At 39.8% G+C, this 18,811-nt stretch overlaps 1 protein-coding gene across 4 annotated transcripts; it reads left to right on the top strand.

The window, feature by feature from the left end:
• The first annotated feature begins 5,671 nt into the window (after positions 1-5,671).
• LOC100704504 (myosin light chain kinase, smooth muscle) lies at positions 5,672-18,747 on the top strand. 4 transcript variants are annotated; one of them, XM_005468838.4, is made up of 18 exons: positions 5,672-5,990; positions 9,813-9,950; positions 11,375-11,506; positions 11,742-11,894; positions 12,061-12,243; positions 12,708-12,743; positions 13,734-13,861; positions 13,962-14,115; positions 14,195-14,506; positions 14,603-14,705; positions 15,106-15,309; positions 15,392-15,609; positions 15,693-15,816; positions 16,534-16,686; positions 16,761-16,890; positions 16,970-17,057; positions 17,143-17,283; positions 17,449-18,747. In XM_005468838.4, exons 1-18 carry the CDS (start codon positions 5,978-5,980, stop codon positions 17,652-17,654), a joined length of 2,616 nt encoding a protein of 871 aa, XP_005468895.1. In that variant the 5' UTR covers positions 5,672-5,977; the 3' UTR covers positions 17,655-18,747. The 4 variants fall into 4 exon arrangements, with proteins under 4 accessions (XP_005468895.1, XP_005468894.1, XP_019213278.1 ...); XM_005468837.4 differs by having other exon boundaries at positions 5,680-5,812; XM_019357733.2 differs by lacking the exon at positions 5,672-5,990 and adding an exon at positions 9,516-9,657.
• The last annotated feature ends 64 nt before the right edge of the window (positions 18,748-18,811 follow it).

Raw genomic sequence — 18,811 nt, forward strand, 5'->3', positions numbered from 1 at the left:
ACTGGGATGTTGGGGGAGTTTATTTAGTCCCCTGTCTTCAAGGACAAGGGTGCAGAATCAGTGTAGAAAGTAGGGGAGTGGCTCAGAGCCTTTCCAGCTGCCGAGCAGAGAGGTGCCGACAGCTGCATGACTGATATTTTGGGAGCCTGCAGTAGGCCTGGGATAATAATGGTCTTGATTGGGAGGAGTGTGTTTGAAGTAAAAGGAATGGTTAATGTGCATCTAGACACCACACTGTGTACACAACCATGTCTCTCTCATAAACTGTCAGAATGATGGTACAAGTAGCAAATGATAACACACACACAGTGTTAGGGACTAAAGCACAGGTTTTTCTGCTACTGTGTTGTGTGTTTTTTCACAACTGAATGTATTTATTTTTCTAAAGTTGCAAATTTCAATGTTACTGACAATGTAACACTATGTGTGTACTCACAATATATGCACACGATAAAGCCCAAAAATATAAATTTATGTAACAAAGCTTGTTCTGGTCCTGTCGCCAGGCAGACAGCTTTACACAGATACAGACAGGCTCCACACCACTTAAAGCTTTAAAAACCAACAATAAAATCTTTAAATCAAATCTAAAACTAACAGGTAGCCAGTGAAGTCCTGCAAGGACTGGTGTAATGTGGTCGCTCCTTTTGTGTTAAAAGCCTTGGAGCATCATTCAGAATTGACTGCAGTCTGTGTATGGTATGGTAACTGAAGCCTGAGTAAAGTGCATTGCAGTAATCAAGTCTAGAAGAAATAAGATCATGAGTGACCTTTTTTAAATAGGACTGCAACAGGAATGGTACAATTTTTGATTTCTGTCAAAACTGAATGAAACAGGACATCATGACATTAGAGACCTGTGTACCCAATGGAGTCAAAGATTATCTTCAAATTGCAAGCCTCTTTGCAAATATTTTTGAGACATAGACCAGAGCTATGGGAGGAAGGTGTAGTTATGGTTGTTTCATTTTTTTTAGTCATTCAGCTTAAGGAAGTTTTTAGACGTCCAGATTCTAACTTCTTCTAGACAAGATCTAATGTATAAGTTATCAGTAGTACCAGGTTGAAACGTAGAGTTGTGTAGCAATGAAAATCTATACTGTGTTTCTGAAGCATTTGTCCAACCAGAAGAATGTAGGTTGTTAAAAAATGGAGGATCAAAGACAGATCCCTGGGGGACTCTATAAGACAATAGTGCATGAAAAGAAGAGGCATCACTGATCCTTATACAGAATGACCTGCTAGAAAAGATATGAAATGAACCGATCCAGTGCCACATCACTGATGCCAACACTGTTTTTTCAAATGGCTGACTAACATATTGTGATCTGCGGTATCAAAAGCTGGGATAAAATCAAGCAGAATTAAGACACAACCAGCCCAGAGTCAGAAGTGAGCAGCAGATTATTAGAGACCTTGACAAGAGCTGTTATCATGTAAGTGAAGCCCAGACTGAATATATATATATTAGATAAAAGTGGCAGTTTGCAACCCATCAAGTTTTAAATGATTGAGTCCGGCCCAGAAAGAGTCAAAGGTGCTGATAAAACCAAGTCCAGCGGCAGAAGGAAAACTCTTCATCCAGCTATGCAAGTAAAAGAGGTGACTAAAGAGTTCAGAGCCTCTAGTTATGACAGAAATGGTGCCAGACAAAACACACATCCTTCCCAAGCTTTCTATGGCAGTGGTTAAAGTCTCTAGATCATACTGACAGAGATAATCAAGACAAGAAGTCATTCAATTAAACAGAGCTCAGTCTTTAGAGAGAGGAGAGAGCTCCAGGAGTGGGTATTTTTATGTCACTTCCTTTGCTTCCATGGAGTCAGCCATTTTTTTGGATGCTGCAACAGCAGCCAAACAGTATTAGAGAGAACTCCAGCATGCACTATTGCCTCGTTATTTATTTATTTTTCTATTTTAAAAGCTGTTTCACACACAGATAAATATCAATGTTTCTGTGCTGTAAAGTTCTCTGTGCCTTCAAACCACAACTGATACACATTTACAGACCGCTTCCCATAGCAGCAGTTCACAGGGTATCACCAAGAAGTGAGTTTAAAAGTAAAAGAGGTTAAAGATTCTTCAAATTGATATCCTTCAAATTCATTAGAAGTCGAGTGAGCTCTGCAGGAAGGGCCCCTGGAAAAAAATCACTGCGACTACCAAACCACGCTGATGTGATGTTACAGCTTTGTTACTCTGAGAAGATGACGTCACTTGAGAAAAGTGTGCTTTCAACATCTCTCTGGAACACAGGCTTTTCACTATGTTAGGGTCACAGGACAAGCCTCTAGTCTGACACAGAGCTCACCTATCTTGTTATGAATGTAAAGATGCTGCTAGGTACTTTGGAATGAACTTTTAGTGTCAACTCCATTCTTACAATTCCACTGTATTAATTATCTTATTTTGGAACTGCAATCCAATCAGTCTTCTCACCTCTTATAGTTTAAGAATAGAGCAATCACAAATCTGACTTGTTCTTTTTTGGTATTTAAGCTTCTTTTTTGGTATTTAAGCTTCTTTTTGTTCCATGTCTTGTAATAACACTTGAGGCAGTTTAGTCCTATTCAGCAGGGGGCTACGGTGAGTCTAAAAAGCCACATAATGCAACAGCTGTTGAGGTAATCACAGCTTTTAATTGACAGGTCAATTAACCCCCTACAGATAATTCACAAGGCAGTAAAATCACTCTTATTGACCCATTAATGAAACATGGCAGCACTCTGAGCACCTGCATCTAAAGATAAACTAAGTTTATTAAAGAGAATGAGGTGGTAATACTCTAATCTAATCTGTTACTCTCTCATGAGCCTCAGTAGGGCCTCAGGCTTCAATGACGACTTACTGAGTTGGCTCCTCTCTGGCGAGTGCCGCCCCCCTTATTTTAATGGAGGCCCTCCTAACAACTCTTTCTGAGGAATTTACAGCCTTGGCCCATTCTCACTCCAGCCCAGGGCTGGGAAGGTGGGGTGGAAGTCATGCTGTGGCCTTGTACCAATGGAAATGTAATGGCAGGGTGGCAGCAGAGCTTTAACGTGAACATTTCTGTGCTACTTAACTCAAAAATCAGCCACACAGGGGTCTGCGTGTATGTAATACAACATTGATAGAAAAGAAATACATGAAATAACACCCATGTCCACCTTAAGTCTCCAAGAACTATAAAACAAATGCTAAGATACAAACAACCAAAAAGATTGCAATTTAGACCCTCTCAATTATGCAACTTTTGATGCCAGTCAGTCCAATAAGTGAAAAGGAAGGGATACTTCTAAAGCTTAAAGAACAAAACAGTCATATTTTGAGCCTCACAGCTGAAGTTAATTCTTTCACTGTATGTGTGTTCACTATTGTGCGTCTGAGCTTGTGAATATGTGAGTAAATCTGTGTGAATGAGTGGCTGTTGGAAGGCTCCAGTTCTGTAGGTTCTCTCTGTAATTTCACTCTCTGCTCAGCATAATCACTTCCATGTGGGCCCTCTCCAACAACAGAGTGTTGAAGGGGCCCGTTGCAAAGGTGGGAGTGAAACGCAGACACATATGGGCTCACAAATGTTTTCACACATAAGACTGTCAAGTCCTGTCTCACCGAAGTGTCAGACAGCAGAGAAGATTTTGCCTCCATTTGCTTGAGTGTTGCTGTAGTTATCTGTGGTTTAAGTTGTTCGTATATAAACAGATACAGAAAATAGATATTTTTTCTCTGACATATCAAACCACAAATGCTGGGTGTCTCAGACCAACTCAGATAAAATCTTAGTATTCCAGTCTCTCAATTTGTGAAATTGCAGGAAGTCAGTTGCCAGTTTATGCTCATTAGCAATTTCCTTTAGCGGTATTAAGAAATTTTGTGGTTTTCTTTTGCATCCTGTAAGTTTTTTGTGGTGGCTTCTGCCACACAAGTTAAATCATTGTCCAGGAATGCCCTGAGGACTGCTAAGGACCACTCACGGACAATGTGTGAAACTAACAGAGCGGAAAACAACAGGGCCTTTTGCACAGCAGGGTGAGCATGTAAGGATACCTCTGCTGAACATATTTCCCGTGGAGATTATTGTTATGTGCAAAAACTCCTGCTAGGAGACCAAATATTTTAGGGTACATGTCAAAATATGTAAAGAGATGAGCAGTAAAACAACTCCTAATATCACAAAATTAAACGCTTTTATTAAGTGTTTGGTTCATCATAATTTTATAAATTTTTGGTGAACACCACCCCCTGCTGTTCATACACCGCTACAAAACAGAAGTCAAAATTAACCAACAGTTAAAACATGATGAAATTGTCTATCGGCAGCAAATTAGACAGCCATTTGGTGCCCTGTTAATTTGACCAACCATCTCAGCCATGGGCAAAAAATGAAAATCAAAGAAATTTTAAAAGATAATTAGTACAGTGATCATAAAAAACAAAGATATAAAACAGTGCTATGACCCACTTACAAAAAGGGATAAAACACACAGTCCAAGGGCAGGACCAGCTATGCCTCAAGTCAGTTACACTTCACACGCCAGCAACTTTAACAGGGAACAGCAGTTGTTCTACAAGACCCACCACCCTGTAAGCTGGCAATCACCCCGACCTTAGCAAGCCAACTCTGCCTTTAGGCTAGGGCGTATAGTAGGACCAGGCCTGCACACAGAGAAAAAATGCCCTCAATTGGATCTTAATTGTATAATTCAGACGGCAGCAGACCAGAGTGTGAGTTTAATCAAATGCCTGCCTTGAGTGAGCACAACCCAATCATAGCCATTGGCTCACAACAACTGTGACACACAAACCACTCTCAAACTAGGACCATTTCCCACAGCAAATATAGAGGTGAGGTAATATAAGCAATAGTCTACTATGTTACAGCCCACTGGGAGAGAAGAATAGAAAAATAAAATGTCCATCTGAAGGAGTAACACCACACAGTCAGTTACATGAATATTTAGACAATGACATTTTTTGTTTGAGTATTGTAATTGGACACTGGGCTGATAAACAGTTTGATGACCAGGTGATGTATATTCCCTCATTATTCAATGACAAATTAAATGGATAAATGATATGGAGTTGATTCCAAGTATTGGACTTGCATTTGGTACATTTTAACTGGAATGTTCAATATAAGGTTTACAGAAATGCTGATGCAACTTAAAAAAAAAAAGCCAAATAAACCTATCATAGAGACAGCGAAAAGCAGCAAAAAGCAAACCCCACAGCATGCAAAACTGCGGGCAGATTGACGCACAAATAAGCAGAAACTGCAGGTGGCTGCAGTAAAAGCCTGGCTGAGCATCTCAAAGGGAAAAACGTACTTGGTGATGTCCATGGATTTTAAACTTCAGGCAGTCATTGACTGCAGATCAGTTTCATTCAGTTACGAAAACCAGTCCTCATAGTTAATTGTCCAATTACATTTAAGCCTCTAACAAGGGTGGGGAGGGTTTGAAAATGGCTTTCATTCATAAAAAGTTAATGCAGTGTTAAAACTCTAAAGATGAAAGACTGTGTGATTTAAAATCAACTGTGGTGAATTGTGTCAGTGTGCAAATCCTCATATGGATCTGAATGTGTACTTACATGTAAGGTCGACTAATAATAGCAACGCCGACAATTCAAAACGGAAGCTTGTACTGCTTGAGGAAATATAATCCACCTCTAGATGGCGCCAGTGTTCTCATTCAGTCATAATGATGGCGAAAGGAAGTGGCATCTGTTAGTAGCAAAGACTGTAGAAAACACAGTCATTGGTTAGTGGCAAGAACAACAGCAAAGAGGTGTTAACAGCTGAGCATGAGTTTCCGAGTTTCTCAAGAAGACGGTGGGATTATTATTTATTAATTCTTTAAATGCGTTTTCGGGCTTTGGCAAGTCAAAGGAAGATACAAGCAACCCTATATATGCCGCCAATATGCCAATGAGCTTTGCTGGAAGAGTGAGCTGCTACTGCTAGACATGATGACTTTGAATCAGCTGAAGACAGAAGATGTTAAAATCAGGTGATGTAGGTTCGGGTATTTTTCAGTCGAGTCTGTTATTAGAATCCAAAGAAAATGCCTTTGAGTTTTCATTTTATGGTGATCACCATAAAATGAAAACTCAAAGACATTTGAGCGAATGGTTTGGCTGACCAGGTCAACTTAAACTTAAAAATACAGCCTTATTCTCAGTATGATAGTCAATAATAATAACAATAATAATAATAATAATGATAAAAAGATTAAACAAATGTAAGACAACAAAGTATAGAAAGTTTATGATGCAGTGCTAAGAGAGGAACTGTGGTACTCTACTGTATGAGGAAGTCAGGGGTGACAGAGAAGTACTGTAGTTGAGGGTGGTGCGGATCATGCTTAATGACAGAGAAATATTGATGAGGTGTGCATTTCATGATAAAATGGTTTAAGGGCATGCGATTACATCAGAGGTTGGTTCTTAGCCCCTGCTTGTTTGTAATGCTGACGGATAGGTTAACAGATGGGGCTCCTTGGACAGATGACACTGTAATCAGTAGTGAGAGTAGGGAGCAGTGAAAGTGGAGGTAGATGAGTTTAAACAATTTAAAGCAATGGACAGTGAGCAAGTGAGGTGAACAAAGGCAGGTTAAGTCATTGGAGATGAGTGTCTTGGGTCATATGTGACAGAAGGAATAAAAGGGAAGGTTTTTAAGATGCTAGTGAGACCTGCTGTGATGTATGGTTTTGAGATTGTGGCATTGACAAAAATAATATAGGAGGCTGGAGGTGGCAGAGTTGAATTTACAAAGATTTTGGTTGGGAGTAACCAGAATGCACAAGATTAGAAATGAGTACTTTACAGGAACAACTCAGGTTGAGCAGTTTGGAGACAGAAGTTAGTGAGGCAAGGCTGAGATGGTCTGGGCATGTACTGCGGAGGCATCATAGACATATATTGGGCTAAAAATGTTATAAATGGTGCTGCCAGGCAGGAGGAAAAGAGGAATATCATAGAGAATATTCATGAACATAGTGATGGAGGTAGGTGATCTGATGTGGAGAAGCCTGGAGGGGGCAGCAGAAAGTAAAAGGTAAGAAAATAAATAAAGGTTAGGTTCCAGATTTGGGAAACCCTTCTTTTCCCTTAATTGTTACACAAATAGCTGGCATACAAAATCTACAGAGCAACCACTGGTGCTCCTCCTGACCATTATTTATAAATCAACTGGAGATGTAATGAAAGCCAAGGTCAATGCACAAGATGTGGATGTTTACTGTAGATTCTTCCTTGGTAGCAGCACTTGAAAAGTGACTTGAATAGTGTTAAATGCACTTGAGAAAGCAAAGAATGTAAAACCTCATGTTACAATATAATCTATTGAAATCATGATGTTATATTCTAGGTCTTTTGTTCACTAGGTGATTTAAAAATGCTATATGATGTTTCAGCAATCAAGCATAAAATAGAAGCATAAAAATGAGCCATTGAGGAAGTTGTGTAAATGAAGAGGATCTAAACCTCATCGGATTAATCCAGTGGGTTTTCCTATCTTACATTCTTTTTCTGACGCTGTGCTTCGTGTGAAAAGAAGCCCTTGTTTACTTTTTCATTTTAAGTTGTGAGGCCAAAGTTTTCTGCTCACCAACAAGGCACCCGTTTCACTTTCTAAGCATGTCAAAGATTTTAATCTGTAGATGAAGTTGTTTTGACTGTGCTGTGACTATCTCCACTTTTCATCTTTGTCTTTGTCTGTCTTACGTAAGTCTTAGTGCTTTTCTCATCAACACCAATGCTTTTAAGCAACCCGAGGAGGTGAGCGGGGCTTCTGCGTGCACAACAAGAGCTGTATGCGTTAACTTCACATATACCCATAATATCCACTCTATGTACCGTAATATACAGATCCAATAGTTGGACAGTCAATAAGAGAATGTTTAGAGATGTCTGAAGCCCAAGATCTGGGGTTCAAGGTATTATTTTTACATACAATGACCTCATATTTTGTTTTTCAAAATGGTCCCTAATAAATTATGTTACTTGCATAGACTTGCATTGGCATGAGCAAAGACACTATGAGACAAATGCAGCTTAATCATTCTGTTTCCTTTTAATGAGCAGCCCTGTAGCTAGAGAGTTTCTGCCAACTTTCTGTGCGTGTTTTGTCTTTGATGTCACGTCTTATTAAACGCTTTATGTGCGACCTTATTAGATATTGTTTCTGTCATACTGTGCAAGGTTGTTCAGCCGTGGTGATTTGTTTTTGTACTGCGACATTCCTTTTCAGTATTGCAGTAGTTGTTAGCTTCACCTGGAGACATTGCTGGGTGAATAACTCAAACTGTCATTCAGTGTGTGTCACTATGTAGAAATTCCCTGGTACCCAGGGAATTATAATAGTAAGGCAGTCAGCTTCTGGGTATGTTGACTGACTGACTAATAATGCGAAAATAGTTTCCAGCAAATGTAGCTTAACAATGTAAATGGGTATAATCTGTCTTACCTGAACTTTTGTATGTTATTATTATCCTGCTGAGTGATGGCAATTTTTTGTTGAATTTCAGTGGTTTCATCCCAACCCAGGCTTTAGAGACAAAACTAGGCCTGGATCATTATGCTATTTAAAAAAAAATCATAATAAAAACAACAACAACAGTAATAATAATAATATTTTTTTCAGACATTTGGCTTTTAACATGTGCAGCAATGTCTTTGTTATAAAAAATCCCAACAATGATATCTGTGTTGGCAGCTTTTTGGTAAACGAGATAGGAATTCTCCCACGGAAACTAAAACAAGCCCCTTGCAGTCCCTTTTTGTGTGATCATTGATGTGGAATTTGGGAAGCTGGGATGGGGGTGGAGGGCAGAGAGATGTTATCATTCACTTCAGCAGGTTTCTGTAGAATTCTCTTACTATCAATCCAGCATTTTTAGTATAGTTAATTCACCTAATTGAAACTGCTACACCAGGATGCACTCATGTTGATAATTGTTGTTTACTTGTGACTGAAACCTTTAATAAATAATACAGACTTCATTCAACCTGGCAGAGAGCACTGCTGTTCTCTGTTGAGATGAATGCCTGAAACATGTATTTTTTACCAAGAGCAGTTCTCCTCCAGAGACATCTCCTGGTTACTATAGCAGCACGTGGAAGTCAAAGTGACGCTGCTGCCCTGCAGAAGGCCGTCTTTCTTGTGTTGGGATATATTGTACCAGGGGAAGGGGCTCAGATTTGACTGTTGCTACAATCAGAGGATTTAGAATCCGCAGGGATGAAGTAAACCTTTGCAATGCTGATGTCACTGGCATCACAAAGTTCAGTTGTAGCATTGATAAGTGAGAAAGCAAACAGAGAAACCGGTGAACAAGACTGCATTCACCAAACAGAACACAAAGCGACCTTTGCCTGGATAGGTAGATAAGTCCCCCTCATTCGCTCCCACTCTCCCGCTTTATATCGTTCCATGTTTAAATGTAGTGTTTACAAGGCATGACAAAAAGGAGTCTGAGTAGTGGGTTTTTGGTGTTACAGTGATTTTGAAAGCATATGAGACGTCCGCCGTGCCTGAAATGGCCAAAGTGAAACAACATGATTTGTCATGTAGGTGGAGCTAGATGTAGATAATGGGAGGGTGAGTAAAAGGGACTAGAACATGTGCAGTAAAGTGTGAGGACTGAGGGCAGAGCTTCAGTGGCTTAGAACAGGGTGAGAAGGACACACAGAGGCTTGCTAATTTTACAAAAGAGATAGGGTGAGCAAGCCATAGAGGCTCAAACCACAGTGACACAGAGAGGAAGTTTGATAATCAGTCTGAGGCATGACTTTGTAATTATTTTTTCATTTGTTGGTTTCCTGAACAGACATGAATAGTGATGGCAGCAAACAGCGTTATGTGTCGACCTTCAAAATGCGCATCAAGGCCCCCGGTCCATCACCTGCACCTGGGAACGGGCCAGGAGTTATTGGTACAAGGACCTCAGTAAAATGTACTGATGCAGGTAAGAGCTGCTTTCAAGAAGAAAACGCACAACTGGTGACATTTATGGATGTCAGCATTAGAACAGGCAAGTCTGAGCATGGCAGTGCTTCTTGATAACAAGTTGGCAAACATCCAGAGCGGACTCCAACATATTCTTTAATATTTACTTGTGAAAACAGATTGTTTGCCTAAACTAACAGCGCTCACGCATGCAACACAAACAGTGTGTTACTCTTAAAATTAATATTCAGTTTCATGTTTATTTTGAGTTTAGCCGTCCAGTAGTCTAGTTGTTTATTGACTTGGAAGCCTTTCACTTTCATGTCAGCCCACAGCTGACATCTCATTTCCTATGTCCTCAAAACTTTGTTTTTTGTTATAACCAGCAAGTCACATGTGCTGTAATTCTCATGGTCATTAGTTTGCTTTTCCATATTTCCATATATTATATGTCGCTGTTGCTTCCATGTCATCTATCTGTTGGACAAATGACAACTTTGTACAAAACCTTCAAAGTCAAAATCAAGTCAAAAGTTCATGAACAGGCATATCTTTGGCTGCTGTCCAAATCAAAGGTTTTAAAGAGTGTCAGCTGAAAAATAGAGTTACTGAAATTAATCTTTCCGTTAAACTAACAACACATACCAGCTATTTGATAGCTGGTATGAGCCACCTCTGAGCGTGTCTGTGTGCAGAAGTGTTGCTCAGAGTTGTTGCAGCATTCAGTTCCTTTTCAGAAACATCAGTGTGCTAACTGAACCATTCAGTACTGTAAACACTGGTTAAAGGTTCATAGAAAAGCACCCGTTTTGTTAAACCATAACTAGTATGCTGTATATGGGATTACAATGGGCAATAATATGTGGTTCTTCTTTGTGGTTTTGTTAAGTTACACTGCCTCAGAAATGACCCATGAGTCTGTAAAGGCATGAAATTGTGTAATATCACTCTATGCTCCAAGTTTCAAGCAGTAATTCACCTTGGGGCAAATTAGGGTCCCTTGCTTAATTTAAAAACTATTTTGTAGCTAGCGTACTGTATGTGGGATTACAATGGGCAAAAATGCAGTTCTAAGGGTAGATTACATAATTTAATACAATAAGACTTTGTCGCTAAATACTTTCTGAAAAGTACTCAAATAAAAAAGCAGCACAGCGTGATAACTTCCATGTGTGACAGTTAACAAGACAGAAAAGAGGTGTGAACCATTTGGACAGTTGAGAAGACTCTCTCGCTTACATTATTTACATACCATTTCATGCCTAGAGTATTTCTGAGGTGGGTTACTGCGACTACTCGTGTAAGAACCACAGAGAATATAGTTTAATCTTTAAATGTATGTCACCCACACAATGAAATACTTTTTGGTGTGTGTATTTTTAACAAGATGGGGAATATTAAATTCACAGTGATGCTGTAATTCTGTATCTCCTCCAAATCCAGGGTCTAAACATCTGGATCCACCTGTCTTCATACAGCCTCTGGAGGACTGCTGTGTAGATGAAGGGACTGACATTAGGTTGCGTGGGGTTCTCAAAGGAAGTCTACCGATCAAAATATCATGGCTGCACAATGGTGAGAAGAGACAGTTTACAATGCATCTCAGTTTACACTGCATATACTTTTCAGCTGTGGGTGTGGTCAACAAAAGAAAGCTAAAGAGCAGATGATTATTCAAAACAAACATATTTTTGAGTTTCCCTTTTTCATGCATTACCGGTAAATTAAAAATGCCACATCAAGATTCAAGAGGCCAAAAGTAGTGCAAGAGTGTGCTGATGGGTTGTTTGTTTACCTCACCTGTTGGCAGGTGAAGTGGCCCATTTCGGGAAGGCTTCCTTCAATGGCAGGGAGGCCAGTTTTGTTGTGAGGGAGTGCTTACCAGAAGACGCCGGTGCCTACACCTGCTTGGCAGAAAGCAGTGCAGGGAAGACATCTTGCAGTGCTGCTGTGGTTGTAAGAGGTGAGGAACTGGGAACTCATGAAATTTGCAGCTAATTGGACAGTTTACCTCTTGCAACTTTAAGTCTACAATAAATAGAACATTTAGTGTGTTCATTACCCAAAACAAAGCCAGAGTTTCATTTCTGATGTAGTCTCTTCTCGTTTTTCTCTTATGACCAAATTAGACTTTGAAAGTATCTGTGGTGTGCAGAATCGCGCTTCGAAGACTCCCACTTCTCCATCCAAAAGTGTAATGGGAAATGGAACGTTACCGCAGACTCCAAAAGATGAGCTACACAAATTCAAAGGATCTATTTGTATGTCTCCTACAGGCTCTGATAGGCAGAGCCCAGTCTCATCTCCAAAAGGTAAACCAGAATCATTTGATTACACAGTGCTTGTTAATTTCTAGTCAAAAAACAAATGTAAATTAATTCCCATTTAATGAACTATAGTTAGCACAGACATAATGCAATTTCTTCTTTTCTCTTCCACACTGATCGGTTTCTTAGTATAGAAACAGTACTGATGTGTTTTGACGTAAAATTTCTTGGCCTCTGTTTCAGTTTCTTCAGGAAATCCATGTTATGTTTATAAAAGGAAACGCACTTCCAGTCCTTGTGTGATTGGCCGTTAGGCAACACATATATAACACAATAATGCAGCTCTGTGATACACCCACTGAAATTTCTCTGTACCAAGTATACACCATGTAGGGAAGTGGATAGAGCAAAGTACAGTAAAATAGTGCAAACTGATAGCCATAGATAGAATAGAGCCACACCTCTATCCTTCTGGCTAAAACCTACCTGCACTTGATCTGTCTTTGCAGAAGTCATCCCAAAGAAGCGAGCCAACTCAAGGATAGGTGAGAAAAACACTCTTTTTTTTTTTCCCCACACACTGAGAAATTTACCCACTTCTCCAGCATCCACATGCTTCTTATTAAGTGCTTGGTAACTTCCTCTGTCTGCTGTTTTTTCTCTATGAAAAATGTAACTTATTGTAGAGTTTGTTTGTGCGTAAGCTGATCTGTTGCTGGAGCTGTACTTTCTTCATGTCACCTTTGGTCTCATAATGTCCTTATGCTTTAATATGCTCTACTGTGTTGAGTAAAACCAACCTTAGGGTTTAGGCTGCAAAAGCAAATATGTGAAATACTCCCATAATGAGGTCTGGTTGTTTGTTTTGAGAGCACAGGACATTTCATAATTTATTCATGGTTTTTATTTTTAGGAATGAAATATTGGCTTGTAATGGCAACAGCTTGTATTCAGAAGGTAAAACTGTGCACATTAAAGCCACTTAAACTTAATATTATCAGATCTACTTTAGTCAAATTCACCATTCTGACGCCACAAGATTTGAATATTGACAGCGAGAGAGATGACATGACTTCAGCTCATATATGGATTTTTTTTTTGTGTGTCCAGCACTAAAGCAAGGGCAGATTATAATCACTGGATACTGTATAATGTATGGCTATAAAAACATTTTCTCTCTTTACTTCCTTTAAGGGTAAACAGCTGGGAATGTGTATTTTCAAAAAGCTGGTGAAATATTTCAACAAACTTGATTACACAAAGACTTGTTGTCCTTGTGGGCGATAGGTCATCTGTATTGCATTGTGTTTCCACTTGACGCACAGGGTCCTGCTAAATACCATAATATGAAGGGTATCAGTTAGCTATTTCTCTGTCTTTATCTCATGCTCACACACATTACTTAATAATTTCCTTTTAGTTTGTTTTCAGGCATTCGGCAGATATTTTTAACCCTTTTGTGAACTGAGGAAGTGCAGATGCTGCAGTTCACTTTGAGTCAGTTTTCTTGTCTTATTTTTTTTTTAATTTTGCAGGCCAATCATTATGTTTTGAAAACCCACCGCAGCACGTGGAGGTGAAGGTGGGACAAACTGCCAGGCTGACGTGTAGTTTTACTGGAAGCCCTCCTGTAGCATCTTGTTGGATCAGAAACAAAGAACAGGTGCAGCAATTAAAAGGATAAAAAAACAAGAAGTCTGCTTCTGCCATCACAAATGTATTTGACTCCACATTATATCTATTTTTTCTGTTTTTCTGTGCAGATAGTGGACGGCCTAGAGCTGAGGACAGAAAATACTAATCGGAGTAGTACGCTGGTTATAGAAGAGGCTAAACCCCAGGACACAGGTCGCTACACCATTGTAGTAAAAGACCGAAAGAGCTCAGCAGAACACACAATCACCCTTTCTGTTATAGGTAAGTCAATTCTAAAGAGTCGGAACCAAATCAAGTAAAGCAGTTCCTTGGACACTTATTTTAATCATCCTCCCACCAGACAGACCACAACCTCCTGCCTCCAGTCCAGTGATCTCCCTTGTCTCCCCATCCAGCCTTGTGCTATCCTGGTCAGGCCCCTGCTATGATGGCGGCAGTGCCATCCTTGGTTATGTTGTTGAAGTAAATAACCAAGGAAGTGCAGAGCCTGAGGTTTGGAAGGAGCTAACAAGCGAGTGTAAGAGTACCTCATACAAAGTGTCTTCTGGGCTTCAGCCACAACAGGAATACTGCTTCAGAGTAAAGGCCTATAACGCGGTAGGACTAAGTGAGCCAGGCCCAGTGTCACCAGTGGTGAGAATGGAGAAAAGAGGTGAGGTGATACGGGGATTTTGACAGCACATTTGTAATAAAGGCAGATATAATAAGCATTAGTTTAAATCTATTGTGGCTGTGTGCATACATTTAGACAAGATAAAAGAAGAAGCAGCCCCTCAGATGTATACCACTGTGTCTATTGACTCTTCCCACAAAGTCACGGAACACTACGATATGCAGGAGAAACTTGGAATGTGAGTATCAGATATGTCAAATCCCAATTTTCCAACAATAATCTTTCCAAGTAGAAACAAGACGTTTTTCAGAAACTATAATTAAGGTAAGTTGAGAACGTTTTGACATTTACAATTCCAAGGAAGTGTGTGAGTGGGAAGATAGGGGGAAAGTCTGCCAAGGATATTAAAATGCTTTCAAGTAGAGGCATGTATTCCAGGTTGAAACCACCTGTAGTCATGTTTTATCCATGACAAGGAATGTACGGTGACTTTAAAGTTTTAGTGATACTAAAACAAGAATCAGGTGGAAATCAGCCTGTTAACATGAACTACTTATTGTGATAGGCTGTGATGGTGTAAGCATTAACTATTCATTCCTAATATCCAGAGATAAAAATGACTAAACTTTCTTCATAAGGGGAAAATTTGGCATGGTGTACAAGCTCATCCACAAAGAGACAGGACGTGTGTGCGCTGGGAAGTTCTACAAAGGACGCCGTGCCAAGGAGAGGGAAGCTGCTCGTAATGAGATAGAGTTGATGAACTACCTCCACCACCCCAAACTGGTTCAGTGTCTGGCAGCATATGATCACAAGTCTGAAATAGTCATGGTGATGGAGTTGTAAGTATCCTTATCAGAGCGCAAAGCAAAGCAAAATTCCTAGTATTTCCTGGTGTTTCACTGCTGTTTTGTTTGTTGGCAGTATTGCAGGTGGGGAACTCTTTGAACGTATTGTGGATGACAACTTTGAGCACACGGAGCCTTCAAGTATGCACTACATGCAGCAGATCCTGGAGGGGATTGCCTACATGCATCAGCAAAACATTGTCCATCTGGACCTCAAACCTGAAAACATCGTATGTGTTGACACCACAGGCACCTCCATAAAGATCATTGACTTTGGCTTAGCCAGTAGAGTAGGTATGTGGAACAAAACTCTACTTTTATGCTTGTCTACCTCGTGTGTGTCTTAATACCTACATTATGGGATTTCCATTGAATAGATCAAAACACACCTCTGAAGGTGATGCACGGGACTCCAGAATTTGTGGCCCCTGAAGTGATCAACTATGAGCCTGTGGGTTTGGAGACTGATATGTGGAGCATTGGGGTGATCTGCTACATACTGTGAGTCTAATGGTCTCTCCTGTAGCTCTTTCTATATTCAAGAGATAGTTTAGTATTTTTCAAACAAGATTGTTTTTTTTATAGCAAGAGTTAGATGACATCACCACCAACATCCAACCAACACCCTCTTCAGCCTTTACGATAAAAACAAAGCCTAGCTGTGTTTTGCAGTGTTGCATAAATCCTCAAAAAAAGCAATTATAAAGGCCAATATAAATTACTAATAAAAACATATAAAAGGAAAACAGTGTGACGGTGTAAAGCAGTTACTTCCAGTGATCACTTTAAATGTCAAATTGACAGCTTCCTGTCTTTATCTGCTCTCTTAAAAGAAAGAAAATCAGATATAAACAGTCTGTCGGGTGGGCACAAAATAGGGAAAAAAAGCATCCCTTTGCAGAAACCTTAATTTATCAGTTTCATTCCTTTCAACCAAATACCAAGTTTCAGTCTGAGTTCATATTTGCCTGTTTTGGCACAGTGACTGTGGTGTTTTGTGTCTACTTTAACTGCAGAACAAATATAAGAATAACAGACAAATAAAAAAACTACATTATCTCCATTACTACTTTGTGTAAAATTCTTTAGCTCATACAATCAAAACTGAAATTTAGAGTTTTAGCCTTATTGTGCCACCTAGTGGGTATAGATTGAAACCACATGTAAAGGATGTACATTCAACACTACTCTTCTCCACTTTTTTTCTGTGGTTTCCAGGCTCAGTGGGGAATCTCCATTCCAGGGAAACAGTGATGCAGAGACCTTGGCCTTGGTCACAGCTGCTCAGTGGGAGTTTGACGAGGAGAGCTTTGACGAGATAACAGAGGAGGCTAAAAATTTCATAAGCTCCCTGCTCAACAAAGACCCGAGGTGATTTCATAGATTTACAACTATAAAGTACCCTACTTTACCTGCTTACTTAACCATCTGTAACTGTTGATCAGGCGTAGGATGACCTGTGAACAGGCACTTGCCCATCCCTGGATGGCAGCATTTAAGTCTAAAGAGCTCACTCTGACCAAGAGTCTGTCCAAAGAGAAGATGAAGAGGTTTTTGGCTAGACAGAAGTGGAAGGTAAGCACCAAATTACTTTTTATTTATTTATTTTTTACTCAAAATTTAGATTTTGTTCTCATACACATTTGTCTCATAGAAAGCTGGCAAGGCCATGTTAGCACTGAAGAGAATGGCTCTGCTCTCTAAAGCGGAAGGCTCTGCATCTCCCACAACTCCTGGAGGAGGTGAAAATTTTGCATACCTTTACTCATCACATTACATGCATTTTGGTTTAGTGGGTTTCCCATCTCATTGATATATATCTCCTAGAATCACCCCTGAGCCCAGAGGCAGAGGAAGCGTTGACCTCCCTGGAGCTTAAGCTGCAGGAACCCCCAGTGTTCACAAAGAGGTTGAAAGACCGGACTGTAACTCAGGGATCCAGTGCCCGTCTCTCGTGTCACCTCACAGGTACAAAGCAACTTCTTATCTTGGATTCAAGTCAAGCTTATTGTACCAGCCTTGAAAATTCAATCTTGAACATGTAAAAACATCTTTTCTTTGATAGCGTTTTGCTTCATTTCAAAAGTTGTGTTCTTTCCCCTCCTGATCTCACATTTCTGTTTATCTTGTCAGGATACCCTGACCCGGAGGTGCTGTGGCTGTGTGGTGATGAGCCTATTGAGGAGTCCCCCACTGTGCAAATAGAGTATGAGGAAGATGGCCAGTGTACGCTGGTTCTAGCCAAAGTTGGCCCAGAGGACGGCAATGTGTACACCTGTAGGGCCACTAATGACCATGGGGAGGCATTTTGCTCAGCCAAATTAACTGTCCAAAAGTAGATTCATTATATCATAGTGTGCATGCAGAAATAACAAGTATAAGTAGAATTTTCTTGTTGCCTTGACCAGCTGTGTTGTACATTGTTGTTTGTGGCTTCTGATGAGTCAAATAAATATTGTTACAGAGCTACATGCATAGATTTATATTTTTATGGTGTTCAGATATGGCTTCCACGCTGTGTTGAAAATGATGTTTTACGTAAAACCATGAATCTGTCTTTTATATTGGCTCATTATGAAGATTCCCCTTCAGCCCTATCAGTTTGTAATTACGATTTCCATTCTGAAAAGCAGGCGGGTCTGAAAATATCCTGATTAATTTGCATTGTGAACATTCAAATTGCAATTCCAAAGCATCCCATTAAAAAAAAAAAAAAACTTACAATAAATGTTATGTATAGCTTAAGCCTAATTCAGCTTGTTGCTTAGTGCCACAGAGCTTTTTTTGTTTCTAAATACAACCACTCGTGCAGAAAATCTCATGTTCTTTTAGTGAAATGCACCTAGATTGGTTTATTTCCAGATGGTCCGACATACTCCTGCATAGTACATACACACCTCCTACTGTTGTAAATACTGCAGTTCTTCACACACAAACACTAGCACACCAAATAAACAGATCGAAATATCCCCCGGTAAACACTATCCATAGTCTCAGCATGCAGTTTGATGTCTGAAAACATAAATGGCAGTAACAGTTTTTGCTGCTTGTGCGAGTTTCTAGCTCTGTGTTCGACCTCAGGAAATTTGTCCATAATATTTTGTCAAAATCTTTTTGTCTCTGTCTGCTGGTTGAATTTCAAACAATACCATCAGGACCATCAGCTGGATACTTCGGTAAAGCTGTCCACCTGGTTTACTAAAATATAGAGTATTTGTGAATTTAACTCATGTTTGTCATAGTCATATTTACTTGATACCTGCTTTACAACCCAAATAAACGGATACCAATGTAGGTCTGATTCTTTGGTTTTTCATTCTCACGCTGCAAAATCACATTGTGGTAGCAGAGCTTTATTTACGGACTGGAACCAGGGTGAGAGGTCTAATCAACACAGGTGGTTTGTCCTTTTTCTGGAGCATAGTGCTAAAATATGCATCATAAAGGAAACTAATGGAGTTGTATGTTGTTGAGGTTTAACTTGGCCTGAAGAAAA

Source organism: Oreochromis niloticus, linkage group LG4, assembly GCF_001858045.2.
Source record: "Oreochromis niloticus isolate F11D_XX linkage group LG4, O_niloticus_UMD_NMBU, whole genome shotgun sequence".
NCBI classification, from domain to species: Eukaryota; Metazoa; Chordata; class Actinopteri; order Cichliformes; family Cichlidae; genus Oreochromis; species Oreochromis niloticus.